Source organism: Chelonoidis abingdonii, chromosome 3, assembly GCF_003597395.2.
Source record: "Chelonoidis abingdonii isolate Lonesome George chromosome 3, CheloAbing_2.0, whole genome shotgun sequence".
In the NCBI taxonomy this organism is placed as follows: domain Eukaryota; kingdom Metazoa; phylum Chordata; order Testudines; family Testudinidae; genus Chelonoidis; species Chelonoidis abingdonii.
Genome location: NC_133771.1, coordinates 99611483 through 99634571, shown reverse-complemented (window position 1 = coordinate 99634571; position 23089 = coordinate 99611483). Strand labels below are relative to the sequence as shown.

The following is a 23089-nucleotide window of genomic DNA, read 5'->3' as shown; positions in this document are numbered from 1 at the left end:
GGGAGGAGCCCGGCAGTTCTCCATGTCCGCGGGCGCAAGAGGCTGCCCGGAGACTCTCAGGCGGGCGAGTCGCCACCGGCCCAGCCCCGCACTAGGGTTTCGAGTGTCTCGGCCATTGCGGGGCTCGCCGCCGCGTCTTCAAGGCAGCAACATCCCGCTGCAGGGGGCGCCTGGGCCCAGCGAGGGGAGGAGACGCCGGCGGGTGCCCGAGCTCGCCCGGGACAAAGCGGAAGAGGAGGGGCTCGTCCCCTCCCCCCGGTTCAGCGCGCGAGGCGGGATCCCGGAGCCCCGCTGCTTCTGCCCCAGCCACAGCCGCTCCGCCGGCAGCCCCATGGCCGCGGCTCTGCTGGGCGGCGCCGCCGGGAGCCTGCTGCAGTTCCTGAGGCTGGTGGGGCAGCTCAAGGTGCTGGGGCTGGGGCTGGGGCCGGCGGGAAGAGCCGGGGACAGGCCTGGCCGGCGGGGGGGAGGAGCTCAGCGCTGAGGATGAAAACCAAACCCTGCGCGACTCGCTGCCCGCCGGACTAGAGCTGGGCCTCGCCAAGTGCCCGCCGGGTCCGTGTGCTCAGTACGCGGCTTAACCCCACTGTAGCAGGGCCCGGGCCGGGCTCCAGACCTGCCCGCGAGGCGGCGCCGGCTACCGTCGCCTCCGCTGCAGGGCCCGGCGGGGAGGGGACTGACTTGGCCCAAGGCTACAACAGCGAGGCGGAGGCGGAGCTGAGGCTAGAAAGCGGGAGCTCTAGGTTCCCGGGGGTTGGGCTCAGTTAAGCAAACCCCGGTGTCTGGTTTCCTTGTCAGTTAATAGACCCTTGCTAGGAATTTGCTGCAGGATCACACTTGAGTCCACATCCCTTCCTCCATCGACCCCCGTTTAAAATGTCAGTAGGTGGGTCTTTCCTAGAGCTCTTGAGCTAAATGTCAGTGCAAGTCTCTGGATAAAAAAATTAAATCGCTCTGTGATCTGTTAGAGAAAATTCTGCTCGAGAACCCCACTGCTGCTGTATCTCATTTTGTATGTTAGTTTGTTAGCTTCCGGTGAAGGCTGAGTACAGCAGCTCATGTCTTCTTTTCCTGCGAGAGTTTATGTGCTTGAGCCTGCCTGAAGCATATGCTGCTCCTCTGTTTCCTTGACTCCTTTGTGTTGCCTGCACCACTGGTCTTGTGACACCTCAGGGGGTTATCATACTATAGCCTGGATCCAAGTCCCTGTAGATAGCTACAGACACGCACAGCCACAGACGTTTCTCTGGACTTGGCTTTAACTACCATGATTGTATTAAAATATGAGATCAACTGAACATTTCTTTAATCCCAGCTTTAACGTTTTTAGCCAAACCCAAATATTTTTGTTCCCAGTACAGAATGGAGTGGTCCTGGCAAAAACCATTTGAAGCAGAAACACGCGCAGGTTGGCAGACAGCTGAGGGATGAAAGGCTGATCCAAAAAGTGTCATTGACTGAGCATGGGGCTTACCTCAGAAGCTCTTGAATCTAATTCTAGTTCATCTGAGCAAATAATTTAACTGTACCTAATATCAATTTCCATCTCTGTAAAATGGGGATAATACAAATTACACCTACATTGCCGAGATGGAGTGAAGATTAATTACAGTAGTTAATGTGTGACCAGTGCTTTGAAGAAGTATAGTGCTATTTAAATGCTGAATATTATTTATTTATACTGAGTATGTGTGGGTAATCAAGCTGAAATGGTCTCTGAAAGCTGAAAAGGACAGATTTTCTGGTGGTGTGTGCTGTGTGTGTAGTATATTGCAATAGAGCTTGTCATAGGATCCATCGCCTGTACTTTCAAACTAACTATGGCTTTGTAACATTTATTTTTCACTAACATTGAGGCTTCATTTATGCATGAGAAGGAAATGGTTACCCTCAGTGGAACAAATTTCCATTGGTATCTCTTACGCTAAACTCTTCAGAACGTTTACTCATATGTTTTATATTGTTAAAACTGTCTCCAAGCAGAGAGTACCACGAACAGGCTGGGTGTACAGGAATGTAGAGAAACCAGAGAGTGTATCAGATCATATGTACAGGATGGCAGTCATGGCTTTGGTAACTGAAGATAAACAACTTAATAAAGACAGGTAAGAATACTAATGGCGATGATCAGGTCTGTCTCAAGATTTGGGAACTGAGAACTAATTATTCATCACACTCTGGCAAGGAGTTTTAGAATATAGGGGGGGAATCAAAACTGATATTTTTTCCATTCTTTCACAAGTTGCTATGTGCCTTCTGGAGTTGAGGACTGAGGAATTGTTGTATTAGTTAAAGTGGAGGCTTGGACAGGCTGCTAACACAGAATAGCTTCCAGCTTGATTTCTCTCAAGAGATGTACATAAGAAGGCTGAAGAATCCTGTTCAGAGGAGTTTGAAGTGCATGGTGAAGCAAAATCCATATTTTATGTAGCTTTTGACAGAGATTCTATTAGCGCTTGAGAGAAATAAAAACAATGTAATTAATTTAGAGTATAAAGGAAAACATAATTAGCATTGTATCAACTGTCGAGTGATACAGTATCATATTTGCTTTGTCACCTTTCTAAAGTGATGATAATAGACTTCTGTAACTTGAACTCGTCTTTTCTAATGAAGCTTGAGGAAGTATAAACCACTTTAAATCATGTCACTGACAGTGACTCCTGCACCGCCCACCAGAATGGTCCATTGGCCTAGCAGAGAACATTCATGGCTCCTTTTTCAATGGATAACTCAAACACAGAGCCTCATTGTCTACTGCCTTATACGTGTTGTAGTTTTTGACATCAGTGAGAAGTGAGTGTGAAAAGGTTATAAAACAATAGCATCAAAATGGTAGCATTTTAGACTTGCTTTGCACAGGTGTCAATACATTTGAGGTGCAAGGCACTGTAGAATCAGGCCCAGAGAGCTGAATGACATGGCAGAATTTCCATAGTTAGTTTGTGGCAGAGGTGGAACAGATTCTTGATTTCCTCCTACCGACTGGAGGAGAGCCAACAGATGCAGAGGAGCACAGAGTTTGGACAGAGGCATCCCTTGGGAGATGCTCTGTTAATGGGGACACTCTACATCCTAGTGAAGAGAGGAGAGGATAAAAGTTGACAAAATACTGATAGGAACTGAAGAGAAACAAAGGGAAAAGTCCCATTCAATTACATCACATGGAGGCAGATAACTACATATTGACAAATTTTACAAGTGCTTGTATACAAATTCTAGAAGTCTAAATACTAAGATGGTGAACCTGAATGCCTGGTATTAAATGAGGATATGGATATAATAGGCATCACAGAAACTTGCTGGAATGGGATGTGGTAATACCAGGGTACAAAATATATAGGAATGGCAGAGTAGGTCGTGCTGGTGGGAGATTGACACTATTTGTGAAAGAAAGCATAGAGTTAAATATAGTTTATAAAAAAAAAGGGTGAATCAAACTGTACCATAGACACTCTATGGATAGAAATTCCATGCTTGAATTATAAGAGTATAGCAGTAGGAATATACTACCATAGAACCTCAGAGTTACGAACTGACCAATCAACCACACACCTCACTGGGAACCAGAAATATGCAATCAGACCAGGAAGAAAACACCCCACCCCAAATACAGTACAGTACTGTGTTAAACATAAATTAAAAAAAAAGGGGGGGGGCAGCATTTTTCTTCTGAAGTAAAATGTGCCTTGCATGTAGATTTTGAGGTTTGTGATGGCTTTTAAGAATCTGGAGGATTTCATTCCACAGTCTTGGGCTGGACCTTGAGAAGCTCTGTCTCCTGCATGAGCAAACTTCACCCTTATTTCATTGTGCCAGAGGAATGAATGAACTTGAAGCCAACTGAAAAATCAGACTAGGAATACTTACCCACCATTGTAAAGTGCTTTGAATCTACAGGATATAGTCAGAGCACAAAGCATCATTGACAGACACATTTTTTTTGGAGGAGGTTGCTAAGGCACAGAGAGGTTCACTGACTTGGCTGGAAGCCTGTGAGCCCTAGTGCGTTCCCTAGATCTGTGTTCTACTCCTGCAACTTGCACTTAATTTGCTGATTGCTTTTTACTGCATTCTGTTAAAGAAGGCTGGGCTGTGTCACCATGAGTTGCTAACTTTAGTTACATATGTGTATTTTGTTAGGTGGCATTTCGAATTTGGCAGGGCTCCATATAGCTTTATACTTAGTAAATGCAAACGTTGTTATGCGAGTAGTGTATAATGGATAATGTCCTTAGCTTTTATGTGGTAGGAGTTGGTAAATGATATGCTAGGTAACTACACTGTTGTCACTTAGTATCTTTTGCTCCCTCCTCCTCCCCCCCTAGAGCTTTCTGGTTTTGGATATCTATCCAACTATCTTTTCATACATAACAGTAACTAGAAATTGGGATTCAAATATACTATGGGATGGAAAATTATTTCACTAATACTGATCTAATATAAGAGGGGAGGGAGAGTTTATCAATTCTACTTATTAATAAACAAAGTGTAACTATGAAGTTTATTGGCTAATCATACAGTGTTTTCTTATCAGATGTGTACGACTAGCTCTGGTTCATGATATGGCTGAATGCATTGTTGGAGATATAGCACCTGCAGATAACATCTCCAAAGAGGAGAAACATCAGCGAGAGGAGGTTGGTATGGTTGCAGATGCAGCCTGGTACTCTGTAGAACTTTGTAAAGGCTTTGCACTTTATTTGTAGAAGTGAACAACTAGTTATTGGGGAGACCCTCAAAACAACATAATACAGAACGTGTATTTGTGCGTGTATGCCAAGGAGTAGCACTAAAAACCCCTGCTAATTTGACTTGTCTACATAACACCACAAAGTGCCGGATAATAAAAGAGAAGTTTTTTGAAAGAACCCAAACATCAGCCACCTGCCAAATGAATTGACTGGATTTTCAGTAGTCTGAGATGTTAGTGAAGTTGCTCATGTATGTTCATGCTTATTTTCTGGGAAGCAGAGGCACAGGTCAGAAGAGAGAGGGACAGATAGTTAATACTTGACACATGGCACTAGACCAGTGGTTTTCAAACTTTTTGTATTGTTGACCCCTTTCAAATAGCAAGCCTCTGAGTGTGACTACCCCTTATAAATTAAAAATGTGGTAGGGGTAATCTAATGTAATGGGGCCTCGTGGCTGTCAGCCCCATGGAGCTGACAGCTCATGACCCCCCATGTGACTGCATTCTGATCCCCTGAGGTTCGCAACCCTCCATCTGAGAACGCCTGCAGTGGACACTTCCAAAGTATCATACAAACCTTCCCTGATTATTCTTATAGTACGCCTGTGTGGCAGGTAATCAGTGAGTCTGACAAACAAATGCAACTGTCTGAGTACATAGTCTTTGGCTTTAATGATGGCCACAAACATATCCGTTAATCACAGTTTTGTCATTTTTGGCTCTCTGTATTATTTAAAGCTAAAAGGGAAAAGTTTTCCTAAAATTACAGCTAGAGGGCACCACCTTACTTGATGATCTTTTCCAAGGAATACAAATAACAAGTTGTTTAAAGAGTCTAAAAGAAAAACAATCTTACAGTGAATTCTCTGCCACTCTTGTGCTTACCATTTTATTTAGATTTTTAAAAAAAAAAAAATTTTAGCAATATGTTCCTGTTGAAAAGAAGATTGGATTTAAAAGATTAAATGGCAGTTCAGAGGTCTTTAAATGCTATCTTTATTCACTGTAACATTGTCTGTTCTGTTCTACTGTGTACCTGTTCGGAGTGTATTTTTTTTTTTTTTTTAAAAGAGAAGTTCCCTAATGCCTGCATAGAAAATGTTCTCACTAAGGGCCAGACTAAGGGTATTTAGGTGCTTAAGATGCAAGTAGCTGCTAGTAGGAGTTTTCAAAGGGCCTAGGAAGCTGTCTGCATCTTTATGGACACCAAATACCTATGAAAATCTGGCCCTACATGGCTTTGCTCTCCTGGTCCCATTCAAATAAACAGAATCTTGTCATGATTTCTCGGGAGCAGGATGAACCCTAAATATTATACTTCTGAAGTGCTATCTTTGTATAAATAACATCTTGAGTGGCAAGTTTCGACATAACTGTATACTTGGCATAAACAGGTCGCAACCTTTCAGAAGTGGTGTGCGAGTCTTCATTTATTCACTCTAATTAAGGCTTTTGTGTGCTTGCCAGTAATACATTTTAATGTTTTTAGAAGGTCTCTTTCTATAAGTCTATAATATATAACTAAACTATTGTTGTATGTAAAGTAAATAAGGTTTTTAAAATGTTTAAGAAGCTTCATTTAAAATTATATTAAAATGCAGAGCCCCCTGGACCAGTGGCCAGGACCTGGGCAGTGTGAGTGCCACTGAAAACCAGCTCACTTGCCGCCTTCGGCACACATACCATAGGTTGCCTACCCTGGCATAAAACTTGGCCTTGCTTTGATTGTTGTTTGTTTCCAATTAGGACCCAAGTATTGCTGGGGAAACAGAGTAGGACTAGAATGTAATTGGTTAGTTGGAACAGCATGCAAAGAAGACTCCACTGTTCATACCAATAATTTGGTGTTGCATCAAAACAGTGTTAAACAATATCTGGTAACTGGGGTCAGTGGATGGTGCTTCAGATTATTTTCTGCTGCTTGGGGCTAGTCTTCTGCAATTTATTGAGCTGGTCTGATGTGCAGAAGCTATTCTGTAGCCATTGCTTTTATTGTTCCATCAGCAGAGTTAGTACTGAACGTGTGTAACTGTGGAAAGAGAGATGATTCATTGTTTATGCAAAGGTGGTGGTGGACAAATATTTTCCTTTGTTTTCTGGGAAACAATATTGTACTCAGATAATGGCCAAATGAAAGCAGGAGTCTGTCTTTCAGGCAGCTATGAAACATTTGACCCAGCTGCTATCAGAAGACCTGAGAAAAGAAATCTATGAACTCTGGGAAGTAAGTATAAATCACTTGATGCATTTATTCCACATTATTGCTGACAACAGGACAACCAATTGTCTTATTTTCATGGTGTTTGGTGCCTACTGAAGTTCATATTCTTTATTCTAAAACCTTTAGAGCAAGATGGGTTTGGAATTTTTCTTTGAGGGTATGTTTGTATGGCAGCAACTTTCTGAACTCCTTTTTCATAAAGGAAACAAAATAATTTGGTATAATGACCTAAATTGTGCTCTTATACCTGTGTATTTTCACTGCGTTCGAGGGATTGATTTACATAACAGGGTGGGATTTGGCCTAGTATGTGTATTTACCTGGTTAGACAGTGCTGTTCCATAAGGAACATAACCTTAAAAAGGACTATGGTTTTAACTTCAACAGTGTTTTAAATGAGAATTTCAACTAAATGACTTGGGAAGTAATACAGTGAAATAATAGGTGGTATTTGAATTAAATTAAAAATGGATTAATTTGAAAAATGATCATATTGACCTGAAAATATCTTATCTTTATACTGGAGAATCCGTTATACATACAGAGGTGATATGCTAGAATATTGTGATCTTGCAAAGAGACCTCTTGCTATTTGTCTAAGATCTTGTATTAACTGCAAGTCAGGAAACATTTGGCTGCTTTCCCCAAAAAATTTTGTGTTGCGGGAAAAAAATGCTATTTCCCCCAACATATGTTTCCATTATATAGTAACTTTCCCTCACCAATTGTCTGCTTTTGTATATTTGATTGTAAGCAGGTAGCTGTGCAGTCCTTGACCTCTGTAACCGGAGGCTGCATTTAATACTCATATCCTTCCTGTTCCACTTGGATTTTATTTAAATAGGTTTCCAGATGTTTGAAGATATAACTGTGGGCAGAATTTATCTCTCTTGATTTTAATTGGGTTGTATTGGTTTAAGTAACAGCAGAACTGAATTTTTAAAGTTACATTCCAAGGTTAAAATAGTGAATCATGGAAAACTATAGTGTATTCTAATTTTATGAAAGCCCTTTCCTTTAGCCTTTTTCACTGGAAAGCTCCTCTAGCAGACAGGCAGGAAGACATTACCGGAAGAGTTGAACTATACCATGGGATTTCTTGCTTTTTATTATTATTATTTTTTTTTTGCCTTGGGCTCCTGTCCTGACTTGTACAGGAGCTGATTCCCCATCCCCACCTCACTAACTACATTAACTTTTTACCTTTCTCGTTAAATATAATTTCTCATATGCACACTTCTTAATTCATATTGTTATTTGTATCATTTATTTTTGTTTCTACCTTCAGGGTAACTTAATCAACATGGGGTTTCATGCATAGGCGTATCAGTGTACCACACTGAAAATATACACAAACCCTAGCCTTCACTGCTGCTGGGGAACTACTTCTAATTTTAAAAGAAATCTCTGAAATATTCAATCAAAAATCTACTCTGCTATACAAAGGCAATACCATTGACCTCGGTGTTTCCTATGGAAAGTGAGAATTAATTAGCACAGGTTTGAGCTGTGGACAGGGTTTGTAGAAGATCCTCCTACAGCTCTGACAGTACAGCTGGTTCCTGACTTGTGACATCCTCATTAGCTTGGTCCTTGAGCTGACCGTCACTTGTTTCCATTTGTGCCAACCGGATCAATGGTTTTGAAATGTGAAGAAAGAGGTACAAGAAGGAGACCACCAAAGCTGTTTTCATTTTGTAACCTAATTTAGGATGTGAATGTAACTCACTGGAGGCAAATGAAGACATTAGCACACTGAGTTACTTCCCTCTTTCCCCACTAGTTTTAATTTTTAATGTGCACAACTACAATAGTGATAATTTAAGTCAATAGCTACTATTCTGTGTTGTCTGAGAAACCAGTTACTTCCAGTTAGAAGAATAGGGAAATTTTTCAGAATCAAGTACTCATGTGGAGACACTGTAAATGTAATTACAATATGGTACAGTGCTTCATTAGAGTAAACTGACCTGCAATGTGAGCAGCCCCCATTGTGCTATGTGCATGAGGGGGCAAGTATAAAATTATTCTCAATAGATCAATCTGATTAGTATATTGCACAGAGACAGACACTTCTGAGCAAGAAGACACCATGATAAAGGTATCATTTATGATGCTGCCAAACAAAAACGTAAAGTTTACTGACAGAATGGATAAAACGCAGAAAATGAAAATAATAGGATTAAATAGATTCACAAAAATAAGAGACAGTGTTGAACAGCATTTTAAATATAAATGTGAATTGAAGAAAAGCCCTAGAACTTAAAAAAAGTGCGGTAGGGGATATAAAAATGTTAAAATGACTTCATATCAACTAATAATTAAAGCTTAATTGAAATTTAAAAATGTCATTTGAATACAAATTGATTTTTACACTGGTATTTCACTGCTGTCAAAATCCAGATCCCCGATATTGGAACCTAGAGCAAAGAACATACTAAATGAGCAGATTTTTAGCAATATGTCACACATCCAGTTAAGCGTGACAAGTTAATTATCTGAATACAACTGTGCTGGAATTACAAATTAGGATCTTGCCATTAGGCATGACAGCTGCACTATTGTTTTGTTAGAGGCAGGATGTGATGTATATTAATCAGTGTTCATGCGTCCCACATCATGGGAACTGGAAGTTCTGTTTTAAGGACTGTAAGTTCCAACCGTAGCCTAATTTCCTCTTTGTTTGTTTCATGGCCGTGCCCAAATAGGCACCTGTTCTCTGGTCAGTAGGTGAAATTCTGCTTTCAATTGTGCACAGCTCTCCTCAAAATCAGTGGGAGTTGTTGCATGCAACTGCGGGGGGGGGGGGGGGAATAGCAAGGAAATCAAAGGACTTAAAAGGAAGAGATACAAAGACATTAGCAGCTCAGACAGATTAAGCTAAATGATCAGGAAGGAATGACAGATTTAACAGATACCTTTTGAGAACAGTGACAAATACAAGTAGCTGGATAACAAAATGGAGGCACTAGAACCACTGGTGCAGGAAGTGGATCCAGATAGATATTACAAGGATAACAGAAACCTGATGAAATAGTAGTAGTGACTGGAGTACTGTTATTGAAGAGTATTTGCTGTTCAGGAAAGACAGAGGTAAAGGTGGTGGAGTATAATGATGAAGTAGACTGTAAAGAAATTATAAGTGATGGACTGGATAAAAGGGTCCGTTTGGGTCACTGGGGAAGAAGGCTGCTCGAGGCTAGTGCTTACGATATCTTACAGACCCTCAAAATCTGATCTGGATATAGATCTCTGATGTTTTAATGAAATAAGTACTACTGGAAGTCTTTTAATTATGGGAGACTTCATTTCCCAGCAATAGCTTGGAGGGCAAGTACTGCTACTAATAATGGTAGGGCCCAGATTTTCCTGCATGTGATAGTTGACAGGTTTCTTCCCCAGATAGTCACTGAACCAACAAGAGGTGATGCCATTTTAGATTTACCTCATAGAAGAACTGGTTGTAGGGGATAATCTTGGTCTAAGTCAGTGATCCCCAACCTTTTTGTGGCCAGTAGCACATTCATGTTTTCAGAAGAGCGTGGTGGGCACCAACAATTTTTCAAGGCTTATTTTGTATTTGTCATTAAATAATACAAAAATATCATATTTAATATACGTAATATATGAATCCAGAGAGAAGCCGTGAGGACAGAGAACACCGGTGCCCACAGCCCCAGAGTACTCTGTCCCCAGCAGGTGTGGGGCCCCAGATTCTCTCCCCTGCTGGGCACTAGGCAGGTCCAGCGCCTGCCGGGGACTGAGAACACCAGCTCCTGCAGCCCCGGAGTTCTCTGTCCCTGGCAGGTGCGGGACTGTGGCTTCTCTCCGGCTTAAGCTATGGTCCTGTGCCTGCTAGGGACCAAGAACACCAGCACCTGCAGCCCTGGAGAGAAGCCACAGCCTCACGCCTGCCAGGGACAGAGAACACTAGGGCCTGCAGCCTGTGGGCCCCAGAGTTCTCTGTCCCCGGCTGGCACGGGGCTGCGGCTTCTCTCCCCTGCTGGGCTCTAGGCGGGCGCACATAAATGCCTTGGCGGGCGCCACGCTGGGGACCACTGGTCTAAGTGATCCTGAGCTAATTCAGGTTAAACTAAATGGAAGGATAAACAAAAATAGGTCTGCAACTAGGGTACCTGATTTCAAAAGGGCAAACTTCAAAAAATTAAGGGCACTAGTTAGGGAAGTGGACTGGACTGAAGAACTCAAGGATCTGAAAGTGGAGGAGGCATGGAATTACATTGCCAGAGTTCCAGAAGCTCTCTGAAGCCTGCATCCCAAGGATTGTTAATGAATCTAAATTCTTGGGTTTCTTTGTATGAGCTCAGATTCAGCAAAGCATTGGAGCATGTGAAGAATAATATCCCTACTTAGTAAAGCACACAAACGTGTTAAGTCTCATGGAACTTAAGCATGTGCTGAAATGTTTTGCTGAATCAAAGCCTTAAAAAGACATAAGGTCTACTGTACTCTTAAATATCTGATACAGATGAAGAAATGCTAAGTGTAAGAAAGGGCTTTTAGTTCTGGCACTGTGTGTTCCAGCATTTGTGCCATCATAGCAAATCTCTCTAATTGCACATCTGTTCAGGAATATGAACACCAGTCTACAGCAGAAGCCAGATTTGTAAAAGAGCTGGATCAGTGTGAGATGATACTCCAAGCATCTGAGTATGAAGAGTTGGAAAAAATGCCTGGAAGACTGCAGGACTTCTATGATTCAACATCAGGTATGAAATTTGATTTTTGTAAGCGAGAGAGAGGAGTCTGTGAATCCTAGTGGGGAATGATTCTTGGATTTAAAGTGGCAGTTGGGTGCTTATGTCATTTTTGTGAATCTAGCCCTGAGTCTCCTTTAAGTCGCTGGCAGTGTAAGGAGGCTTGAAAGTGGGGATAAACTACATTTACAGTCTGTTTACATTGTAAGAGTGTGAAATAGTCTTACTGTAAAAGAGAATCAAGCCTAGTGAACAGGTTGCTTCAGTTGTGCTTGTATTGTGTTCAGTTCCCTTCTGTAGTGTTTACTATTGTTCATTTTACTTAAACTCTGTATGAAATTATCTATTTTCCCTTATCTTGCAGACATTAGGGAAAATAGATAATTTTATATACAGAGTTTAATGCGAATGAAGAGCTATGTTCAAAAAGAGAGAAGTCAACCTATCTTGAAAAATAAGAACACAAGAATAAAGGAACCAGCACTATCTAGTTAGACACAGTGTCAGTGGTAACTATATCCCTAGCTGCGATTTTACTAGTGTTCCTACTTCCAAATTCAGTGTTGTGAAACTGGAGATGCTACCCCTCACCAGCTATTTCAGTGAATCTTCAGCTTGATCTGATGTTTCTCCTTCCGAAATAAAATAGATTCTTATAGTCAAATATTCTGCCCAATCATCAGACAAGCTTAAATTTAAGATTTTGCAGCCAAGCTCTTAGCCAATGATTGAATTTTTTTCTCCTGCCGTGGAAGCTTCCGAAAGTCTATTTGCAGTGAGTTTTCTTGGCAACTAGCCTGCATAACATACTATGAAATATGCCTGTTAACTTTTGCACCTCATTATGGCTCCAGTTCAGAAAAGAAATCATGTACTTATGCCCATCATGATTCATAGGTTCTAGGGTAAGAAGGGTAACATTACCCCTGGTAATTGTTCCAGTGGTTGATACCTTATTATTAGTCAAACTTTGTCTAGCTTAAACTTCTAACCACTGGATCTTGTTATACCATTTGCTGCTAGACTTGAGGAGCCCATTGTCAAGTATTTGTTCTTGGTCATCTGTAAGTACCGATACAGAGTCACCCCTTAAAGTAAATAGATTGAGCTCCTTGAGTCTCAATATAAGGCATGTTTCAGAGTACTTGTGGCACCTTAGAGGAAACATTTATTTGAGCATAAGCTTTCGTGGGCTACAGCCCACTTCATCGAATGCATGCAGTGGCAAATAGATATATACACAGAGAACATGAAACAATGGGTGTTACCATACACACTATAAGGAGAGTGATCAGTTAAGGTGAGCTATTATCAGCAGGAGAGAAAAAGAACTGTTTGTAGTGGTAATGAAAATGGCCCATTTCCAGCAATTAACTGTAGTGGGGGAAAAATAAGCATGGGGAAATAGTTTTACTTTGTGTAATGGCCCATGTAAGGTGTGTTTTCCAATCTGTTAATCATTGCTGCAGCTTTTCTCTCAACCCTTTCCAGCTCTTCTTGAACTGAGCGCTCCAAATCCAGAGTATACAATGGAATTAATGCCCATTACATCCCCTTGGAGTCAAACATGAGCCTTAAGTTTAAATACCCTGATCAGGGTCCATAGCATGAATTTCATATTTAGACTTTTCTTCCCTCCAAACAGTGTATGGAACAGGATATACTCTAGGTAAACAGTTGCTCTTGTTTGTAGCTATAGTTATTCCTGAAACATCACAGCTAGTGTTCACAATTAAAGGGAGAACATATGTACTAATGGTTTCTTTTGTGATAGAATATAATTTGTCCCTGGAGCAACAGTATAATCTGTTACATAAAGGGAAATAAGAGCATGATAATGAATTGTGTTTTCCTTCATTTCACAGGAAAATTTAATCACCCAGAAGTAGTTCAACTTGTGTCTTCCATTAATATAGAAAGAAATAAAAAAATAGCTGCTACAGCAAGTGAGCCCTGCGCTTGAGGCATTTTAAAACTTCTGTAGCTAAAATAAAATATTTTTTACTTCTTGTAGTGTTTTGCTGCTCCAGCATCACTAATTTTTCCAGGAGTGTTTTTTCTTTCTATTAAGTGCTGGGAATCCACGGAAAAATATAGATCAGGGAAATTGGCATCCTATGATATCAAATGCAAAATTATCCTGCGATCAAACTAGGTGTGTGTCTTTGATGGAACCTGTTTAACTTGTATAGACCCAATTTTGTTCATTATGAAAATACAGTAGAACCTCAAAAAGGTACAAACACCAGAGTTACGGACTGACTGGTCAACTAGACACCATGTGAAACTGGAAGTAACCAATCAGTGGAGACAAAAACCCAAATATGGTACTGTGGCCATATTAAAGGTAGCAGTGGGGACAGGCAGCCCAGATGTGCCTGGCACCTACTCACAGGTAGGAGTTGAAGACATTGAGATTTGCAGGCAAAGCTGTGAGCCCCTGCTACCAGCCCAAGGCAGCAGGTGCAACATTGGGGGTCTGCACTGATTTCACCAGCATCCCCCCCCTCCCAGTCAAGAGAGAGAGAAGCTGGCCCAGGCAAGATGCTGCCTCTGGAACCTGGCTTGGAGAGTGAACAGCTGGAGCCATGACCAAGCTTTATTCCTGAGGTGTCCGTAACTTAGAGGTTCTACTGTATACTCATGGAACCCTTTTCCATAAATCAAACACTGGTTATTTGGTCTCTTAAGATGGCTTCCTGGAGACTGGTATCTTATGTGGCGTTGTTACATTTACCTTACACATGTGTGGGCCTAAAGTTACACTCCAAATGCCACCTTTGTATACAAGTAATGTATAGGTCATATAAAACTAGATTTAACCAAGCTGCCTTCTACCTTTTTTTTCCCAGTACGCCTTAGCACTGGACACGTGCATTCTAGATTAGATACCAAAGAGCATGATGGACCTCCTCAATTTGTACTAGCATAGATCAATCATGTGTCTTGTCCTTTTTCTTTGGGATAGTCCAGTACTGGTCTGAGAGAATAACTCCCTACCTGTTCCTATGGTAAAATGATCATATGTCCTGACCCTGTCAACTTTTCTATCTACTTACGCTGGAGTGGGCAAACTTTTGTGGAACCCTGATGTGGCCCTCAGGCCAAACTGTATGGAGGGCCAGATAGGGAAGGCTGTGCCTCCCCGAACAACCTGGCCCCTGCCCCCATATCGATGTCTCAGTGGGCCACCACTCTTCGGTGTTAGTTAAGAAGAGAGACTGGAGAGGTGTGGATTTTCAATGGCATGTTTATATACAAGTTTTTTGGGTATAAAAATGTCATTTTAGAATTCTTGCACAGTGTGCAGGTATAGTCCTATTTTAAATGGCTATAATAAAGCATGAATTTCATTATCAGGTTTATGTATCAATGATGGGGAAAAATAAACTGGATTTTAGATAGCTAATATAAGCTATGGGGGTGGCCAAAACCATCCATCTGCAATTTTTTTTTTGTATTTCCATTGTAACATCTTATTAGAACAAGATTGTATTACAAGGGGCATCTTGCTAATAGAAACACACAAGGCAGAGACACATTTTAAAAACCTCATTTACACAAACTATGTAATTGTTTTTTAAAATAAAATAAATGGTTATACACAGTGCTGCAACAGAAACTTGCAAATTGTCAAACTTAATTTGCTTTCTTTGTAACATATTAAAATAAATCACATTAAAGAAGCATTTGAGATGTGCTCACAATCAACTTGTCATATGGGAAAATTAAGAAATTAAAAACAAAAACAGAACCCCTGTAAAACCACTTTGATACAGGATTTTCCTGACAAGCTTTTAGCAAAGCCGAGGATCTGGAATGGCTAAAGTTGATTTGGAGCTTTGCAGTATGAGAAAATTAAAAAGAGGCCTATTTTAAAAGCAGGCAAGTTCCCCTCCACCCCTTCACCACATTCATGTTCATACTTGATAGGCTTTTGCTGCCACCAGTGGCTGGCTGGCGGACAACACTGTAATAACCTTACTATTCCTTCTCTTAAAATGATGCAACAAATCATGCTGCATCTAAGCTAAGAGATGATTCTTGCTTCTTGGAAATTGAATTATGCCCTGAAGTGCAGTAAAGCAGGACAGTCTGGCCCAGGCTGAAGCACACACTCATCCAGTGTACCATAAAATGCAAGTACTAGTTCTGGTGTGTAAACTAAAGGCATGGCACATCTTTATTAAGTTGTATACAGATTCTCTCAAGGCTCTAACTCTAATGAGGCTCACACAAGTCAGTCATATATTAATCTTACCTTCTAAGGAGATGGTATGGAGGTTTGTTGGTTTAATACTGAAATTGGGTCCCAGCATCAAACAGCAAGTAACAGAACATGTTTTTCAACTAGCATTTCCTGCTGTGGGACAGTAACTGATCAACTTAGTTTGCATCTGAATAATTGGATTCCTCTCTAGGGAAGGAAATTCAAAGACAGACTGTGGAAGTGACAAAGGACTAGAGACATCAGTGTGACAACAAATGATTGACTGACTCCTTAAGCAGCTCAGGTCATGTCTATGCTCAGTAAAGGGCACTAATATAGTTGGGTGGACAGCTGGTGACAGACTATTGCTGGCAACAGACATCCTTGTATAGTCCTAGACCCATCTGTCTGCTGTGGCACTGAGAGGGATTACATAATCAGTAGAAACATGTATACTAAAAACAGATTCAGTCCTTTAAATAAAAAACAAATTAACAGCTGGACCAGAAGTGTGAAGTGAATTGGAGGGAAAATACCATAAAGCAAGAACTCTTTGGTTACATTATAGAAATTGGAACATTAAAATGACGATGCCTGTGCCATTTCTATGGAGTATAAAAATGCTTAATGATAAAAATGCCCTAGTAAAAATACCAATATATTTGGAAGAATGACTACAGTATGACATGGGTGAAGCCATTTTCAAGAGGTTACAAAGCCACGTGTCTCAAGGTGGATGTGGAAAGGCAGCATAGAAAACACTATGGGGATAAGTCTCACCAGGTCGGATACAGATGGCCAGTAGAGGCTACCGTCTAACACTGAAGTTCCTCCTCATTCTCAGGAAGCGGTGTGCCTGTGATAGAGCCCTGAGCACTGGCGTGGGCAGTAGAACTGAGAACTTCTTCAAAACTCCCCCCACTGTGGCTTGTCCCTCCAACCTTTGTCTGAAATATGGCAAATAAGGGAAGAAAACTGATTTTTCTCATTCCATTCTTCTTATTCCCCTCCCCCCCCCCAAATACTCAATGTTTTGTTTTAAAAGAAAGTTGACACTTTTCTACAGCGATATGTTCTCATACCCTGCAGTGTAGGTAGCACTTCAAAGCATACAATGGGCTTGTAGTCAGAGCTTTTGATACTTTGTTTTTAAAAAATACACAACATTCTAAATATCAAGGCTGAGCTTTTCAAAGCTGTCTATGGTATTTGGCAATTAAGTGCCTATTACATTAAATGGGAACTAAGCATCCAGATAATTTAGGTGGCTTTGAAAATTCAACCTTTGTATGGGTATGTGTGTGTTATTTTAATGAGTACATTTTGTTTATTGTATTTCTCTATAAGACTATGTTGAGTTGCAGCTCACTGTGTAGTTAAAGCAAGGGCTCTCTGTTCAGAATAAGGTACCACTCAATGTAGGTAATGGTGGCAGAATTGGGCAGTAGTGAATAGCTGTTACCCACTGACGTCAACATTATCAGTTTGATAACCAGAGAAAACAATTAAAACTGGGTTAAAGGCCTTTTTAAAAAAAAAAAAAAAAATCAGATCCAAGGTCATTTAAATTTGCTTTCTGTATAAAATGCTAAAATAAGTCTCATGAATGAGGCACCTGAGGGAAGTGCCCAGCATCAACCTGTCTCCAGGGACATGGATTATGGAGAAATAGTGAGTATAAGAATTAGGCTAGGATGTTTAATTTGTAAATTAAATAAAGCTTTGGCAAACCATAGCACATTTGTCCCCTCATCTCACCCAAGCATTTGCCTTCTTTAACCACTTCTCCACTGGACAAACAGCAGATTTAGATTTAATTAATTAAAGAAGGACTTTCATAAGAGCTGCTTTGAATTAACATGAGAGTGTCCCTTAGTTCTGCGTTGTGGTCTGGGCATCACTTCTGCAAGTGGATTCAGGTCTGTGGATGGAGCAGAGTATTTTTATCCCCTTCCACAGCTGAAACAGCACTTCCAAAATGCAGGCCTTTTCCAGACTCTCAGCCAAGTGACTGCTTAGGAAAATGATTATAATTAAATGGACTCTGTCTCCTTTGTCTCCAAAGGGTTAATCCCATCTAATCCTTTGTTTCATTTACTGATACACGATGAAGAGCAGGATCAGCTTGTCTAGTTTGAGAGAGCTATAAAAATAAAGTAACAGGATTGTAAGTACCTTGCTCTGAACAATACAGGCCACGGATGGAAAATCTGTCTGAATTCTAGGAGAGTTTACAAAACATTCCCTCTTTATTGATATTTGCAAATGGTAATAGATGAGATTTAAAAAAAAAAAAAAAAAGGTTGGCTGACCATAGATATGGAGACATATTATGAACAGGCAGCAGCTGCTCCATGATTAAGACTGCAACTGAGTTTCCATTATAAGCCTTATTTTGGACCCACTTCTGAAATCCACAACCAATCATGTTGGCCTGAGATCTAGGACTGATGTAGAATTTTTCTGGAAAATTTAAAGCAACTCAGACAATAGGGCACTTGAATTTGGACACCCTAAAAACACAGCTGTTAAACATATTTACAATTATTTTCTTTTTTTTGTCCACTTTGTAGCTAAAAAAGAGAACTAAGGTGAAAGATAAAAGCTGCTTTCCTGGATTCCCCTAGCTGAGATCCAGTGTGTAGTTCATAGAACCATAGGTTTAGAAAGGACCACAAGCATCATCTAGTCTAACCCCTCTGGATCCTTTCGAGTTTCTCTACATCCTTTTTATACATTGGTGACCAAAATTGGACACACTGCTCCAGCTAAGGCCTAACCAGCGCTGCATTGAGTGGTTCTATCACCTCCTGTGATTTGCTTGCTATGCCTCTGTTAATACAACCTAAAGCTTCATTTGCAAAACCATTGCATTGTTGAGGTTGTGATCTACAACTCCCAGATTCTTGTCAGCACTGCTGCTGCCAAGCCAATTATTTGTATTTGTACATTTTGTTTTTCCCCCCAAATATAACCCCTTACATTTGTGGCTGTTGAATTTCATTTTGTTGTCCATAGCCCAGTTCTCCAATATATCAAGATTCCTTTGAATTTTAGTTCTGTCCTCCAAAGTGTTGGCAACTTGCCCCTCCCCCCACTGCTTTGTCATCTTCAAATTCTGGTTGATTTTCAAAGGAGCTCCTGGGAGTTAGATGCCCGGCTCCTACTGATTTTCAATGAGAGTTGAGCAATAACTCTCAAGCCCCCTTGGTCCTGCCTGATGTCCAGTTTTCAGGGTTATTAAAATTGATTTAGTAGGATCCCCAAGGAACATCAGCTCTGGCACTCTTACAACAGGACATCACAAGACTGCTGGAGACTTGTGTTTGCTCTCTAAAACAAATAAAAACATGCCTCCACCCCTTTTCTTTGCAGGAAGGAGCATAAGGAAGTTCCCCCCTCTTCAAGAGCTCATTAGGTCACTAAGTGGGAGAATGACCTCTGCTCTCCTCCAGACCCGCTCCCTGGAAAGTCTGCTGCTGTTGAAAGTAGAGGAGCTGTGCCCTTGCAGACCCTAGGTTATCTCCAGTGGTAGGAAGGCTGGAGAGAGCAAGATGTATGGGAAGAGAGGCACTTGATACTGAAAGAGTGGCCACAGCTATCACCACCACCCTCATCACCATAGTGCTGACAAATCATGGCTCAGTTTTTAACTCTTGTTCATTTGTGCCAAGGGAGAAAAACAATGCTGGGATACAATGTGTTTGCCGTGAGGGCTTGGCATGGACTTCAGTATTGCTCTGACTACAGGAGCTGACCCCTTACCTAGGACTCTGGGCTTGGGGGACCTCAACTGTGAGACTGAAGAGCTCCTAGATAGTGGTTTACTTGCACCCTCTGCACTCAACAACATGGGATGATTTAGCTAAGGCCCCGTTTGCCTACTTGTTCCAAACTCAGCAGAATGAGATCAGGCTCTCAGTGCCTGTTCCTCAGGCAGATCAGTGTCAGAGGATGATGCCTTCAGAACTGCCTCTAAGAAGTGAGCGGAGATGACTTGCCTGCATTAATTTGGTGTAGCTGACACACTGGGCCCTGGCTGAAGCAGACCCTGCGTACATTTGGACAGTGATGGAGCAGCAGGAGGTGCACAGCTTTCAACCGGTAGACTTGGCTTTGGCCATCTTAGGTAGGCCCTCAACATTGCAGGAATGGCTTAGTAGAGCCTTAACAAGGAGTATAAATACTGAACAGGGCTAAAAACCGTAACAGTAGCTCTGGTAACTACCCTCACTATAAGCAAATAATTATGTAAATTATGTACAAAACCCACTAATCTTTTTTGACGGATAAGGGAAACTGACATGAGAACAATGAAAACCCCAGAGGATCCTGCTATGGCCTTTGGTGGTGATGGGGGCCTATGTGATGGATGCACCTCTTTGTACAAGTGTGTATGCTGGGAGCAGTGCTTAATTTGTGCCAGGGCTAAGCCCTGGCACCTCTAGGCTTGGCAGTTCAGAGCCCTAGCAGCTTTAGGCTTGCTGCATCAGTTATAAAATGTAAAACAATTACTTGAGCCCTTGCAATTAATTGCTTGAGCCTTTCATTACAAATTAAGCATGGATGGAGGACGATAAAAATTGAGCAGAGTGTGCACACAGCCCCAACAGACAGTAATTCCAAGCTCACTCATGTACAATGCACAGTTTTAAAGGCAGCAAAGAGTCTTGTGGCACCTTATAGACTAACAGACATATTGGAGCATGAGCTTTCGTGGGTGAATACCCACAAAAGGGTTTCTTTTGGGTGACGGTGGCAATTGAGCATTGAGAGAGAAGTGAAAGTGTAGTAGGAGGTGGAAGGATACTTAAGGCACTGGACTAGGACTCTGGAGATCAAGGTTCAGTTCCCATTGCTGGCCTTGTGTATCTTGCTTCCCACTTGTAGATTGAGGCTTTAGTGCTAGTAAATGCAATAATCAGATATTATAGTGATGTATGGGCCATAAAAAAACCCTATAACCAAAGTACTTTGAACATCTGAAAGATACAAACAACAGAACAGCTCTAAGAATTTATTGATGGAAGTGTTGGCTCTGGAGCACCCAAGGCCAAGCCCAGCCCTCCATTACCTAGGAGTTATACCCTCTTCCTCCAGGACTGGACTGGATAACATTTCACTCATTGTGTACATGAGACTAGATTTCTCTATATACTTGCAGCCTTGAGTTTTAGTTACAATTTGTATTTGGGTAATAAAGCCATCTTCTTACTAACCTAAGGATATTTACCTCAGTGTCATACCAGACACTGGCACTCATGCAACAACATTGTCAGTTCTTCTCAAGGCTGAAGGTTGATGAGTATAGCTCTAGTCAGCACAAAGAAAGAATGCACTTTGTGATCCAACTGAATCTTTACACCACACAGAACCAGGCAACATTTTTTATGCACACATCTGCATCAGAAGATGAGATGGCTTGGAAGATGGCCTCTCTGCTCACCCTCCACACGGTGCAAAGGCTAGCTCCTTCTAAACGTGCCATGCTCTGTTAATGTGGTAGCACCAAGAGGTGCTACTGTCTCATGTCTGATATATCAAGTGTTGATCATCGGTGTAGCCCAAGGTCGTCATTATCATTTACCTTTCCTTCAGTACAGACTTTTACACAGTTTTGAGGCAATCCAGAGGAAAGATTGACATTAGCTGGGAAGTTAGTACTTGACATTTTAAAGAACGTTTCAGAACTCTGGACCAGATCCATCCATCAGTTCGCACCAGTTAAGCACCCTCACTGTTTCAATGGGACATTGGTTGAGACTGTTTATTTAAGCTGAGACAACAGAGTTTGTTACTTGGCATTCCAAAAGCAAAAAAAGAATATTTCTCTGCGTATTGCCTTCCTTTTCTTTCATTGCACTACATTCATGGAAGGATGAAATCCAATCTGCCTTTGGCACAAGTTACAGTGATGACTAAGCTGTCACTTTAACAAGCACAGCCACACAACACAGCTCCTAATCATTACCTTCAGGCTGGTGACAGTGGTCTCAACCTTCTCCTCAAATGATTTGAAAGTTGGAGAATTCCTAGGAGGAAAAACATGATAAAAAGAAGAGAGTCAGTTCTGAACCTAATTGTGTACAGTAACGGCACAGTTTATTTGCCCAATTTCTGCAGGACAATGATCCCTGCACAGAGCGAAGACTGCTTGTCAGTGTGCAGCCACACATCAATAGTGTACTACTAGCAGATGCTTGTGCTGCTGTCATTCAAATCCAATTACACTAATCTGAGTAGTATTTTTTTAAGCTACACTCTTGCAAGAGCAGAATCTGTGTAATAATTGAAACTGAGTATTTACTATTCTATGACAGCTACTCTCTGCTGTGATACATTTATAGTATTCTCCTAAGAGCCATGGGACTGCTGGCCTTAATTCTGCATTTCCTTGATTTTATCCATTTGTTTTGCCCCACTGAAATAAACTTTTTTTTTGTATGTGAATAGTAGGAAATTCAATGAAAATGACTTTTTTTTTTTTTTTAAATATCATTGTAATTTAGTGCCTGATCCTGCAAAGTGCTGAGTGCCTTCAATTCGCATTGCTTTCAAATGGAAACTGGAGATCTCAGCCTTTAGCAGAATCAGGCCCTTGGGGCTAGAGACACAAAGAAGCTGAGCCATGGAAGCACTGAGTATTGCCACACCTAACTTTTAGGCATCGAGAAAATCACTGGGATTCACAAAGCTTGAGTTAGGTTCCTTGGCTTCCTCTACAGTGAGGACAGGCACCTCATGGGGTTCACAAAAGCCAGCATGCTAGGAAGCTCCTTGCCTAAGCTAATCAATGGGAGATGCCAAACAGGTGTGTGCTAAACCCTGCCCCCTCTAGGAAAGAAGAACCTTAAGTTCCAGCTGCAGAAAGGTGCCTCTTTCCACTTGTGATTCGCAGCAGCAACTGTCTCACACGTGCCTATGCCATTTTGGCAATAAGCTGGAGGGAAGACAGAAGGAGAACCTCCTTCATAATTTGTGTGTAAATTCGTTTGTGGGGGCCCAATCCAGTAGGCAAGCACTGAGTCTGCTCACCAGATCAGGGCCCACAGGCGCGTTTGCAGAGGAATGCCCATTTCCCTTTGGTCCGTGCATCACTCTGAGTAGGGTGTCTGGGCACCTGGCATGCGGCTGCAGCATGCATGTACACAGACAGAAACAGGTGCCTATGGAACTTATAACAAACATGTAGGTACTGACCAGTTTTAGACACCTGTATGGTTTGGAAGCAGCTATGCAGGGGTTTT

At 41.5% G+C, this 23089-nt stretch overlaps 2 protein-coding genes across 5 annotated transcripts in view; one reads left to right on the top strand and one right to left on the bottom strand.

Annotated features, from left to right (window-relative positions):
• The first annotated feature begins 263 nt into the window (after positions 1–263).
• On the top strand, positions 264–15321 carry HDDC2 (HD domain containing 2). 3 transcript variants are annotated; one of them, XM_032793391.2, is made up of 6 exons: positions 264–403; positions 1981–2102; positions 4535–4637; positions 6849–6917; positions 11506–11644; positions 13498–15321. In XM_032793391.2, the coding sequence occupies exons 1-6, from the start codon at positions 332–334 to the stop codon at positions 13593–13595; spliced, it is 603 nt and encodes a 200-aa protein (XP_032649282.1). In that variant the 5' UTR covers positions 264–331; the 3' UTR covers positions 13596–15321. The 3 variants fall into 3 exon arrangements, with proteins under 3 accessions (XP_032649282.1, XP_074920014.1, XP_032649278.1); XM_075063913.1 differs by lacking the exon at positions 264–403 and adding an exon at positions 892–1639; XM_032793387.2 differs by lacking the exon at positions 264–403 and having other exon boundaries at positions 1651–2102.
• An 820-nt stretch (positions 15322–16141) lies between these two features.
• The window catches only part of TPD52L1 (TPD52 like 1), a 90162-nt gene continuing 83214 nt past the window's right edge, over positions 16142–23089 (bottom strand). For both annotated transcript variants that reach the window (XM_032793392.2, XM_032793393.2), the window contains 2 exons: positions 21814–21874; positions 16142–16789 (listed from right to left, as the gene is read on the bottom strand). In XM_032793392.2, coding sequence (XP_032649283.1) covers positions 16658–16789; positions 21814–21874 — 193 coding nt within the window. In that variant the 3' untranslated portion in view covers positions 16142–16657. The remainder of the gene's footprint in view (positions 16790–21813; positions 21875–23089) is intronic.

Coding starts and splice junctions, on each gene's coding strand:
- HDDC2 (XM_032793387.2), top strand. CDS start 1,867: ATGAGAAGGAAATGGTTACCCTCAGTGGAACAAATTTCCATTGGTATC. Junction 6,918..11,505: donor AAATCTATGAACTCTGGGAA/GTAAGTATAAAT, acceptor ACATCTGTTCAG/GAATATGAACACCAGTCTAC. Junction 11,645..13,497: donor CTTCTATGATTCAACATCAG/GTATGAAATTTG, acceptor TTCATTTCACAG/GAAAATTTAATCACCCAGAA.